The sequence below is a fragment of the Physella acuta genome, unplaced genomic scaffold, assembly GCF_028476545.2.
Source record: "Physella acuta isolate Inbredline_101_S28 unplaced genomic scaffold, ASM2847654v3 ptg001119l, whole genome shotgun sequence".
NCBI classification, from domain to species: Eukaryota; Metazoa; Mollusca; class Gastropoda; family Physidae; genus Physella; species Physella acuta.
This window is the reverse complement of record NW_026732636.1, coordinates 117,460-130,432: the sequence shown is the minus strand read 5'-3', so window position 1 is coordinate 130,432 and position 12,973 is coordinate 117,460. Positions and strand designations below refer to the sequence as shown.

The 12,973-nt window shown below is 34.6% G+C and overlaps 1 protein-coding gene across 1 annotated transcript; it reads right to left on the bottom strand.

The window, feature by feature from the left end:
- Positions 1 to 3,624: 3,624 nt before the first annotated feature.
- On the bottom strand, positions 3,625 to 8,937 carry LOC131955970 (uncharacterized). The gene is made up of 6 exons (XM_059320305.1): positions 8,916 to 8,937; positions 7,641 to 7,710; positions 5,726 to 5,973; positions 4,996 to 5,236; positions 4,362 to 4,439; positions 3,625 to 4,104 (listed from the first exon to the last, which is right to left on the bottom strand). The coding sequence occupies exons 2-6, from the start codon at positions 7,684 to 7,686 to the stop codon at positions 4,043 to 4,045; spliced, it is 675 nt and encodes a 224-aa protein (XP_059176288.1). The 5' UTR covers positions 7,687 to 7,710; positions 8,916 to 8,937; the 3' UTR covers positions 3,625 to 4,042.
- Positions 8,938 to 12,973: the final 4,036 nt, after the last annotated feature.

Sequence of the window (12,973 nt, the reverse complement as noted above, 5' to 3'; positions counted from 1 at the left end):
CTGCTGACTTTGATATTAGCATATTTTAACTTAAAAACTAAACTTGGGTGATAGCATAAGTTTATGATTAACTTATTTAAACTCAATAATCATCATCAAGTATTGCATCATATTGTTTAATGTCTTTAATAAACAGTAAAAGTAAAATAATTGCATTTAAAATTTAGCGGATCAATCTTTATTGTCTTGACAGAACAGGGTGACGTCCACTGTACCATTACATTCAATCAAGACGATGATTTTGTCGCTGACTGCATTATTAAAACAGTAAGAAATTTTTGTTTTTGTCATTATTTATCGTTGGTGGATGGAAACAGTTGTGCCGTAGCTGTGGCTAGAAGAAGAATCCCATTTTAAAATCTGTAGACCGGCACTGTGTGAAATCTGTATTCCAACATACAAGAGTAGCTTTCATAAATATATAGCAATCTTATCTGACTTTACCTCGACTATTGACTACAGGTTCCATGATCTCAGGACAAATGATCTTAGGAAAAATGGTCTGAGACAAAATATCTCAGACAAAATATCTCACGGACAAATGATCTCAGGAAAAATGATCTCAGGACAAATGATCTCAGGACAAATGATCTCAGGACAAATGATCTCAGGACAAATGATCTCAGGACAAATGGTCTCAGGACAAATGATCTCAGGACAAATGATCTCAGGACAAATGATCTCAGGACAAATGGTCTCAGGACAAATGATCTCAGGACAAATGATCTCAGGACAAATGGTCTCAGGACAAATGGTCTCAGGACAAATGATCTCAAGGACAAATGATAGATCTATCTCGGATTTAAGATAGATAAACCAGTGATAAAAATTGTATTATCTTGTTTTGTTTTATTTTAAACTCGGAGCCTGGCGTAAATTTATCCTATTATTATTTCTCATCCATTTTTCGTTAGTGCTGATTATTGTGTCCACTACATGGTCTGCTACCTGTCTACTCTTAATTATTGCAAACCCACCTAGTAAAATTACCTACTGTAGTGCTGATTTATGTGCCGTGAACAGTTCCTAAATATAATAAAAGGCTTCTTCGATCTGTTTGATATTTTTTGTAAAAACAATGTCAATTACTTGAATGTTTCTACCCCTAAAATAATGTTAATTTATTATTTATTTAGATTTTAATGAGGCTTTCATCCATGATAAAATTCAACTTAAACAAGACGTCTTTTGTTAGTGTATATTCCGGGTGAGTTGAATAATTACACGTTCAGTTTATTATTGTCAGCGTTTGCTTTTGTTTCGGCAAGTAATTTTGAGGAGGAAATAACTATTGAAGCAGATTCGCCATGTTATGATGTTAAAACTATGTTATCTGCTTGTACTGAAGGTAGATTCGCCATGTTATGATGTTAAATGTGTTATCTGCTTGAACTGAAGGTAGATTCGCCATGTTATGATGTTAAATGCGTTATCTGCTTGAACTGAGAGTAACTGGCAGTAACAATTTTTTTCCCTTTATACAGCTAACATATCCTGAGTTAACATTTGTCTTGAGCAGCGCTTTACAAAGGCAATCCAGCTAATACATCCCGTATACAAGCACAGACAGTAAACATCTTTTATACAAACACAGACTGTAAACATCTTTTATAGCAACACAGACAGTAAACATCCTTTATACAAACACAGACAGTAAACATCTTTTATACAAACACAGACTGTAAACATCTTTTATAGCAACACAGACAGTAAACATCCTTTATACAAACACAGACAGTAAACATCTTTTATACAAACACAGACAGTAAACATCTTTTATACAAACACAGACTGTAAACATCTTTTATAGCAACACAGACAGTAAACATCCTTTATACAAACACAGACAGTAAACATCTTTTATACAAACACAGACAGTAAACATCTTTTATACAAACACAGACTGTAAACATCTTTTATAGCAACACAGACAGTAAACATCCTTTATACAAACACAGACAGTAAACATCTTTTATAGCAACACAGACAGTAAACATCTTTTATAGCAACACAGACAGTAAACATCTTTTATAGCAACACAGACAGTAAACATCCTTTATACAAACACAGACAGTAAATATCTTTTATAGCAACACAGCCAGTAAACATCTTTTACACAAACACAGACTGTAAACATCTTTTATAGCAACACAGACAGTAAACATCCTTTATACAAACACAGACAGTAAATATCTTTTATAGCAACACAGCCAGTAAACATCTTTTACACAAACACAGACTGTAAACATCTTTTATAGAAACAGAGACAGTGACACACAATAAAATATTTAAACAATGGCCGCTGTCGTTTATTGTAAATGTACGTCACACGATCCACGTTTGGTTTTTAATCATGCTGAGATATTTGGCCTGTGACCATATATAGAGCTTATATATATATATATATATATATATATATATATATATATATATATATATATATATATATATATATATATATATAAATTTATATAGGCCTATATATATATATATAGCCTATTTATATATCCTTTACATATAGCATACATATATATATATATATATATATATATATATATATATATATATATATATATATATATATATATATATATATATAAACGCCTATACATGTATATGTAATTATATACATATACGACAACTTAAAAAAAATATATACATATACGTATTATATATATATATATATATATATATATACATATGTATGTATTTTAAAATCAAATCAAATTTCATTGAGATTGTCTTCTATTCAAAGTGACAAAATTGAGTCAATCACATTTACTTTGATGGCAAAGCGCAACAATAATGAAAAATATTTCGAGAATATACTTGGTGGCTTGCTTAAGCATTTTAAAATTTGCCAGAAAGCAAAACGTAAGTTGCATTACTTTTATTTATTAATTTATTTGCTTTTTGCGTTTGCTTGATTTTTTTTTTTTTATTTTTCACCTCGCCGTTATGTATGTTTAACTTAAAAAAAAAGAAATGATTTTAAAAAATAATGAACCTCATACTAATTTATAGGCCCATGTCCCCCTTCAGTTCAAATTGGAGTGCTATAACATACAGTGTCAGGGGGGGGGGAATGTTCTTCTTCTTCGTTCTTAATTTTTAGTATTGGAAGCGAACTCAAGACTTTTTTTTTCGAATTTATCAACCATGAACTTTGCCCACTCGACCACGCCTCCATCACAATTAAGGATTACGTGTCAGCTTGTTATGCGCCATTGAGACTTCCATAGCCTTTGTCCAACCAAGAACAAACTACAAGGCAGCAGTTGTTTGATTTTGGAATTCTCTCTCCTAGAAGAGTGGCTGTCCCCAGCTAACGAGCCTCATCTGCCGTAGGGTTCGAACTCGAGACTTTTCGGTTTAGCAACAATGAGCTTTATCGACTCCTAAGCCGTCCTCAATTTAAAATTCTCATCAATGATAATGTTCTCTTTGTAAAAAGTTTGAAAATATCTTAATGTTTCCATAAAATTCTGGAGGAAATGTTATGACGGTTATTTACATCATTAAAGCTTCTAAAATCGTGGATACGATTTATTTGCGTTAGTTAATCGGGGTTGGAGAATATTAAAAACAAAAAGGGGTATTTGATAATACAAATATGTTCTCAACTTTAATTAATATATATGAATACACAACTAACAACAGACATGCTTTAAGAAACTATTGTATTTACATGTTTAAAATTGTCTTCTTTATTTATCTACCTACATGTTTTAAATTACCTTGAATTGAATTTATTCGCAGTGTTAATAGATTCATATGCTATAAAATGTATTTCAATCCCCTACAACCTTCGACTTAAATCGTTCGTACTGGTGTTTAGGCATGTTTTGCTGCATCCTACTTAAAATAATGCGAACAAGCTGATAGAAAATGTAAGAAAACAAAATGGTGGCTAAAATTCTAAAAATAAATCGCGTGTGAGCAGTGTAACCTTGGGTAAGTTGACTAAAGGTGTGTTGTCGTGGTATTTCTTTCTCATCGTCGGATCAAATCCAATTCTGGCCAACAGGTGTATTTAATCCTATCACGTGACCAAACCAACGATTGCTAAGATTATGGCCACTGAGGTCATCTGAAGTGAAAAATCTGTACAGAGATGATAAATTAGTGGTTGATCAAGTTTTGGAAGTTAAGTGGTCAACTCATTCTGCAAGAAACTAAAATTCATAGTGAAATAATAACCTGCCTGCTTTAAACAATTGACAATAGAATTGTTTTGAACAATAATAATATCAAATCATAAAATACTCCATTTCTAATTTTAAACTCAACTGTCATTTCTCATGATGGCTCTGCGGTTCATGCGGAAAAATAAGGATGGACATTTGACTCAAACTACTCACCTGATGTCCGGCAAGTAGACCGGTTAGTTGATCTTCTAGCATCAGAAACTTTGCGGTCGAACACAATGTGTCCACGATCTGTAAAAATACAGTATTTTTCCATTATATCATTTCATGTAGTTTCCATGAAACTTTATCTCTCGGAACTTACACATAACATGTAATAAATCATTTATATATATATATATATATATATATATATATATATATATATATATATATATATATATATATATATATATACAGGGGCGTAGCGAGGGGGGGCGGGGGGTGCGGACCGCACCGGGTGACACCATTTAGGGGGGTGACACCAAGGCAAAAAAATAGCAACATATATAGAGAAAAACTTGAGGGGGGGGGGTTCAAATCGAAAGTTTGAGGGGGGGGGGTGCAAATCGAAAACTTGAGGGGGGAAGGGGGTGCAAATCGAAAATTTGTCCCCGGGAAGGGTCGCTACGCCTCTGGGGGGTGACACCATTAAGTGCCGCACCGGGTGACACCCGACCTCGCTACGCCACTGTATATATACATACCGTATACTTTTAAAAAATTATTAACCAAGGCATCGCTATATTTCAATGGAATGATGTGTATAAAATACAATAGCTACATATCTTGCTGTTAGTAGACGTACCAATTAGATCCTGTATTTTTAGAGTCGAGTTCGCAATTAACGGTGGTCTGTACTCCCATATTCCGTTCTCAGCGTCGGGCTCAAAGAAGAATCTGATGGTCATGTCAGTCCGCTCGAAAAGCACGCCATGGAGGTAGGCGTACCAGCGCTTGGGTTCAGCATCTTGGCAGTAGCATTCGTGTTCATAGGTCCTCTTGACGGAGTCACAGCCCTTGGTAAACTCCGGGTGGAAAAAGCACCACTGGGCGAAAGAATAGAATGAGCAACACTTCAAATTGAAACCGACCCCCCGGCTCAACACTCCCACAGTTGCGTGGTTGTAAATTGTTCATGCGTGGTTGTTGTTGTTCTTTTTTCAATTTATTTACACACACATATTTAATTATCAAAATCTGAGTATCGTCATTATAATTTCACGTCGTGCCCAATGCACATGATGTAGAGTTTATCTGTTTAAATGACCTTAACATACAGGGATTTAGTGTGTACAAACACTAAGCCCACACGCCTTTACTCCGTAAAGTTATTCAGCTATGAGGCAAGTTCACCTCTTACAGAACCAAGCCCTGTATCCAAACTCGATTATTTCTGGTCATAAGTCGTGAAGCCTACCATCTAACCACACCGTCTGATACAGCAAGAATGTAATCATCATAAGAATATCAATACACAAATAATCCAGCTACTATCTGTAAGGAATAGTGGTAAGAAATAAAATGCATTGAATTACCGACATCCAAGGATATTCATATTCGCTACAATCCATGTCGAAGCCGCAAACCTCGGTAATGAAGTAGGCATTGTCCATGAGGTGCATCTTGTCTTGTGGTACGTGCATGCTGCCGTAGACTAAAAGATCGTCCTTACCAAACACAACACACCCTGGGCACCGTGGTATGTAGCCATCTATGGAAGCAATGATGCCATTTCGGTCTTGAAATTCGGGCGAAATAAGTGACGTCACATCGTGGGGTAATCCTAAAAATATTTAGTAATTTAAAACAAATAATTTGGAATCAGTTGAGTGATATTTGAAAGACAAAAAATGTAACGTGTGATGTTGGTCATTAATTAAGCTGGTAATCTTGCATTACTAATTTAATATTTAGCATTTAAGTTCGACAAGTAGTGCCGAATATTGGTGGTTTTACAATAATACATTTAGATTGTTGGCACTTAGTAACTGGATTTGGACAATTAGTTTTCGGATAAAAAGCATTGGGGCACCCGCGGTGTTATAGGCTGTGATAACTGTAAAGTAAAACTATTTTTTAATCTATCCCACAACTCCGTTGGATTTTTTAGGGCATCATTTTTGGCTTTCATAACGCCATACCATAAATCCACGTCTACTGATGCCCTGGCTCATTTTGCGGCCTTAGGTCATGCAGCCATCTTCTACTTTGACTTCCTCACTTTCTGCCCTCTAGCACCTCTAAAGATAGTTTCTGCCCTCTAGCACCTCTAAAGATAGTTTCTGCCGTCTAGCACCTCTAAAGATAGTTTCTGTCCTCTAGCACCTCTAAAGATAGTTTCTGCCCTCTAGCACCTCTAAAGATAGTTTCTGTCCTCTAGCACCTCTAAAGATAGTGTCTGCTCTCTAGCACCTCTAAAGATAGTTTCTGCCCTCTAGCACCTCTAAAGATAGTTTCTGCCCTCCAGCAAACACAATAACTTGAGTATTGTTTCAGTTAGGTTGACTAAATTCGCATATAAACGTTGTTTCACGGTTGTAGTTTTCTTTCAACTTTGAGCGATTTGACGGCAACCGAAAGGTGCACTTACTCTACTTCCGGTTTCTCAAAAGAAAAATAATTCTTAGTATAAGATTATATATGCGGGCTTACAATAAATTTTGAGCGATTTCATGTAAAAGAGAAGTGTTTTTTTATTCTTTTTGCGTGTCTATATGACAACTTGATTACTCTCTCATTAAACGAAATTGATGAATTAGTATAAGACCTTCTGCTTGAATTACTTTTACTATTTCCAGTTTATAAAATGCCGTTTTCGTTAATTGGACGAAATTTCATACATAGGTGTAAGAGCGTTCTAATGAACTGGTTTGCTAAATTTTAAGTGATCAACTTTACGCTATTTCCGATTTCTCAATAGGAAACATAAGAAGTTGATAATTTCCTCTCGTGTATTTTAGAGTAGTATATTCTCGCCTCTAATCGTTCTATCAAAAAGCGAGCGGTTTTTCACAAACGTGACAGTGGCGTAGCTACCGTAAAGCTAGCGTAAGCAAGGCATAGGGGCCCAAGGCAAATAGGGGCCCTTTTTCGAAAGTTTGAAGGGGGGGGGGTGCAAATCGCAAGTTTGTCCCCGGTCGCCGGGAAGGGTCGCTACGCCTCTGAGGAGCCCACTAACACTTTTTGCATAGGGGCCCAAAAATCCTAGCTACGCCACTGAAACGTAATTTTCAATAGTACTAATCCAACCCTTATCGTTATATTAATATATACGAGAAGTTTAGTGAAGCTCACTCCTGCTTTATTGTATACTGTTTTTAAGCTTACTTTTGCAGATTGTTTTTAGGACGCCACTTACCTGTAATAATTAGTAGCAAACTGATTGTTTTTAGGTGACCACTTACCTGTAATAATTAGTAGCAAACTGATTGTTTTTAGGTGACCACTTACCTGTAACAATTAGTAGCAAACTGAACCTCACTGATCCCAACAGCATTTTATTCTGGTCTTTGATATCTGGCTATAAAATACATCGAAGTTTTAAAAATTTGAAACATTAATATAATTCTAGCCCATATTTGATATGACCTTTAATATCTAATTGAATAGCTAGGGGTTCGACGTGGTCGAGTCGGTAAAGCTCATAGCTGCCTAACCAATAAGTCTCGAGTTCGAACCCTCGGGCAGATGAGGATCTTTGGCTGGGGACAGCCACACTTCTAGGAGTGACAACCCTAAAATTAAACAGCTGCTTGTTCTTGGTTTGAAAGCAAATCCAAAAACAAAAACAGGCTGAAATCGGAGTCAATTGCCTCATTGACGCATAACCAGTTGATGCGTATACTAGTTGTGCTGACTCATCCAACACTAAATTTAAGAACGAAGAAGAAGAAGAACTGAATAGTCACGCGAGTTTAGTCAGTATTCTAGTCATAGAATATGTTCTTTCGCACGTGCTTTTAACTGTCATTAACCAATCCTAAGTATTCTGCAAGATAAAATTATATATATATATATATATATATATATATATATATATATATATATATATATATATATATATATATATATATATTAATAGATATAAATAGGCTATATAAGTGTGTGTTCATACGAATACTTGATGATGTAATTTAGCTTTATATAAAATATAAGGATAATGGTACTTTGTAATAGTATTATAGCTAGAAATAAACGTTTATAAAAAAAAATTGTATTATCTTCAATGTTTATTTTAAACGTTTTCTATAAGCCTAAACTTAAACTGGGTTTTATTTTAAAATTATTTTAAAATTAGTTCCTAGAGGTAATTACATTGGCTTGATCAGTTTGGCTAACGCCTATTCCGGCTATAGTCGCTTCCATGCTAACGTCTATATGGTAAAACGAATTCTACTGCACTCTTAATTACAATGCTTGGCACATTTTTTTTACAATAACCGCATACTTATAATCAACTAGGCAATCTGTCTAGCTTCATTTAGTTTTTGAAAGGATCCCAGAGGTCAACATTTGATAGATCTATGACTTGATAACTTTAAGGAGACTGAGATTCTCTGCCACAGTAGACGTGTTAAAATTTAAATTTCCGAATGTTTTATTTTTCTAATAAGTTATGCTAATGTGTTATATGTTTAAATGTTTATTCGATGCGGTTATCTGATCCTAAATTCAGAATCTAGTCACAGAATAGATTTTGCGAGATGAAACTAAATTACAACTTACGTAGCGGTATGTTACTGGTAACCTGACATGTCAAAGATGAATAATACTTTTTATTTTACTAGTTGCTAGGTTGAAAGAAATATGTTAAAAACGTACATCATGAATCACTAGAAAACAAAATTTAATGTCATTGGCAAAGAATTCTCTGGAATTGGAAACTAGTAATGATATATATTTTGATTTTTTATTAATTTAAACCATTTGAGACTTGTGCATGATTTTTAATTTCTGCTGTCAATGTATTCGTTGTTATTAATGTATCTGTGTAATGCAACAAAATATGCAAGAAAAAGTGAAAGGTTTTGGGAAGTCGTCTAGTTACGATAAACCTTACAAAAAGAAAGATTTACAACCAGTATTTCTTTCTGACGTTTCTCTCCGATAGAGGGGGGGGGGGGGGAAATTAAGGTGAAACTTTCCAGGATGAGCACACTTAATTTTGCTTGGGGGAGGGGGGGGGGGTAGTCACACATTTTATATATAAATATATTTTTCAATTTCTTCGAAAAGGTAGGGGGTCGGTAGACTTGCCGTGGGGAGCATAGGCACCCACCCGTACCCCGTCACCTGAAAAAACAGAAGAATATCAAATGATTTCAAATATATATTAATAATGCACTCTTATATAAATAGCTAAAAAAAAGGGTGGATAGGTAAATTATGAATCGAATACACCGACTATAATGTATTCACAGACCTTGACCTGATATCTGGACCTGACCTTGACCTAGACATAGACAGGTTCAAGCCAATTTTCTGATAATATATACACCCATCTAAATATTTCGCAGCTTTGACAACTACACCAGTGGATATTTCGACAACTACACCAGCGGATATTTCGACAACTACACCAGCGGATATTTCGACAACTACACCAGCGAATATTTTGACAAATCCTGAATCAACTACAGCAGGTAAAGGTTATCTATTTAAAACAAAGCTCAATTAATGCGGGTAGTGAGGTCACATAGGGGCAGAAAAAATATATCACAAAGTAAACATTTTTATAATATTCAGAATGATTTTAGTTGATTTTAAACAAATTTTATTAATAGAAGAATGGTTTTTATTCACTTATTTTACTCGTTTTTTTAAGTATTTTTCTAATTTGTATTAATCAAGGATTCAATATCATATTAACAACGACATTTAGCTACAACACCGCGGTGCTTTCAACACAAAGGTACCATGTGCATTCCATGACAAATAACAGCACTAAATAAATCTATCCTAGAAACGTCATCTAATAAATAAACATGGAATATGTTTTTGTAACGGTACCGACCTTGGCTACTGAGGAGAAGTACTCGTTTGACGTTTGCTGAAGTAGACCAAAAATGTTTTTTGTCACTTGCGTCTAATAAGCAGATGTCAAATAAAAATGTTTATGGGACGGAGTGGTCTAGCGGTAGAGAGCTGGGCTGCTAACCAGTTGGTCTCGTGTTCGAATCCGGGTTCAAGTCAATAGACCGTCCCTGAGTCCACCCAACTTTACTTTACTTAAATAAAAATGTGACGTAAAATAAGAAATAAGAATGAAAACGATTTGATAATTTCAAGTTTTAAGAATCAATATCATAAATTTTGCAAATGTAGAAAATTTTACAATGTTTTGCTTTTAAAGCTGATTATAGTTTTGATAAACCAATCCGTCATTTTAAACTGAAGTTTTGTAAGACAAACTTTTATTGGCTAAAATGTTGCTCTCTGCACGAATTTTGCAGCAATTATTGTGAACAGCAGAATGACTTAGTTAAGTCGTGGTTTTTATTTTTAAAACTGTTTTGGCTCTGGTTTAGTTACTGAGATTTTTAAAATCACCAACGCGAAAAGGATGCAGAAAATCAATACAAAAAGCTAAGAGCCATTTTTAATAATTCCATATTTTTTAATGGCTAATTCAAGAGTACAAAATATTTTAATGGCTAATTCAAGAGTGCAAAATATTTTAATGGCTAATTCAAGAGTACAAAATATTTTAATGGCTAATTTCAGAGTACAAAATATTTTAATGGCTAATTTCAGAGTGCAACACATGTAAGACCATTTTGGTATGTTATAGCCTCTCTCAAGTCTGAAGTATTCTCTTTACCTCCCGGCAGATGGAACAATGAATTGGCAGACTCCAGTTGGTGCTGTTTGTGGGGTCTGTGTGATACTCATGGTCATAGCAGCGATACTGTGGAAACACAGAGGTAACGCACCATTTTGACGTGATCTTATCATGGTATATTTCTTAAGTTTTGAAATGACTGAGATTTTTTAAAAATTTTTTGTCAGCATCTTTTGTGTTTGTAGCTCCATGTTATGTATGCTTAAAAAAACTCTTTTTTTACTTTCTCGTATATACGAAGTATAGAGAAAGTCTTGTAATCGTGCAAAAAAAAAATCGAGATTTTTACAAATCTCGACGTTTCACACCTCACTGATACGGAAAAACATAATTTTGCAATCTTGTCCGTATGTCTGTGTGTCTGTCTGTGTGTCTGTGTGTCTGTGTGTCTGTCTGTCCGTGTGTAAACACGATAACTTGAGAACCGTTACAGCTAGGTTGATGAAATTTCATATATAAGTATTTTATCAAAATCATAGATCCGTATCAACTTTTGAGCGATTTCCGATAACCGGAAGTGGTACTTTTCCTACTTTGAATTTTTCAAAAGCCTATAACTTGAGTACTATTTCAGATAGATAAATGAAATTTCATATGTAAGTAAAAGATCTAATTCTCTACCTTCTATCAAATTTTGAGTCATTTCCGTTGACTGGAAGTAGTACTTTACGCTACTTCCGATTTCTCAAAAAACTAATGTAAATTTTAAAAGTAATAATAATATTGCGCACCATTATGCGCTTTTTTATTTGGCGTTCACTTGGTGTGCAATTAATTTGTCTACGAGATTTTATTCTATTTTTAAAACTTTAAGTATTTAAAATGGATTAAAAATCATGTCTATAGCCCGAGTTCCCATCCCCTGTTATTTTATACTAGCTGCATCCCGTGCTCCGCCACGGTAAATCTTTTTAAATGTACAACTTTGGAACAGAACAAAAACAAAAACACAGCACAAAAACAAACACAACACAACCACAACCACAACACAACCACATCGCAACCACAACACAACCACAACGCAACCACAACACAAACAAAACACAACCACAACACAACCACAACACAACAACAACACAACAACAACACAACCACAACACAACCACAACACAACCACAACACAACCACAACACAACCACAACACAACCACAAAACAACCACAACACAACCACATCGCAACCACATCGCAACCACAACACAAACAAAACACAACCACAACACAACCACAACACAACCACAACGCAACCACAACACAAACAAAACACAACCACAACACAACCACAACACAACACAACCACAACACAACCACAACACAACCACAACACAACCACAGCCACAACATTAGAATCACCACCAAACAACACGCTTATTTAGGCGTCCGCGCCCAAAGAGAGCCTTTATTTAGGTCACATAAATAGATTCTACTCCATAACTTACAATAAAACAATGCGATGCAAATAAATGTACGGCAAGTGGTGTTTACTTTTATGGTTCTAAGAAAACACATTGGTAATGTAATTAGAATCACCACCGAAAAACACGCTTTTCACAGGCGTCCGCGCCCAGAGAGAGAGAGCCTTTTCAGCATTCTCTATACTATAATTCTAAAATTTCACCATCTGTTAACACCGAAAAACAAAAAAAAAAAATAGTGATATTGATAAATCATAGACTAATTAGAAAATAATATAAATAATCTTAACATTTTTCTATTTTACTTATGAACCTTAACATATAATAATCAATGTGGAAGTAATAAAAAAAATTAACTTAAATTATTGAGAGTGAGTTGAATATTAAAAAAAAAACATTTTCCCATACGTCCGCGCTCAGACAGAGCCGTTCCATTCTTCTCAAAAAGTCTAATTTCACCATCTGTTTTCATAACACAGAAAAACAAAAGCAAAAAGATAGTGATTTTTGAGAAATCATAGACTAATTA

What these genes read in the sequence shown, in the direction of transcription:
- LOC131955970 (XM_059320305.1), bottom strand. Translation starts at nt 7,686, where the DNA reads ATGCTGTTGGGATCAGTGAGGTTCAGTTTGCTACTAATTGTTACAG. An exon ending in TTTGCTACTAATTGTTACAG is followed by an intron (nt 5,974 to 7,640) that starts GTAAGTGGTCAC and finishes AAATATTTTTAG; the next exon opens with GATTACCCCACGATGTGACG. An exon ending in AAAAATACAGGATCTAATTG is followed by an intron (nt 4,440 to 4,995) that starts GTACGTCTACTA and finishes GTATTTTTACAG; the next exon opens with ATCGTGGACACATTGTGTTC.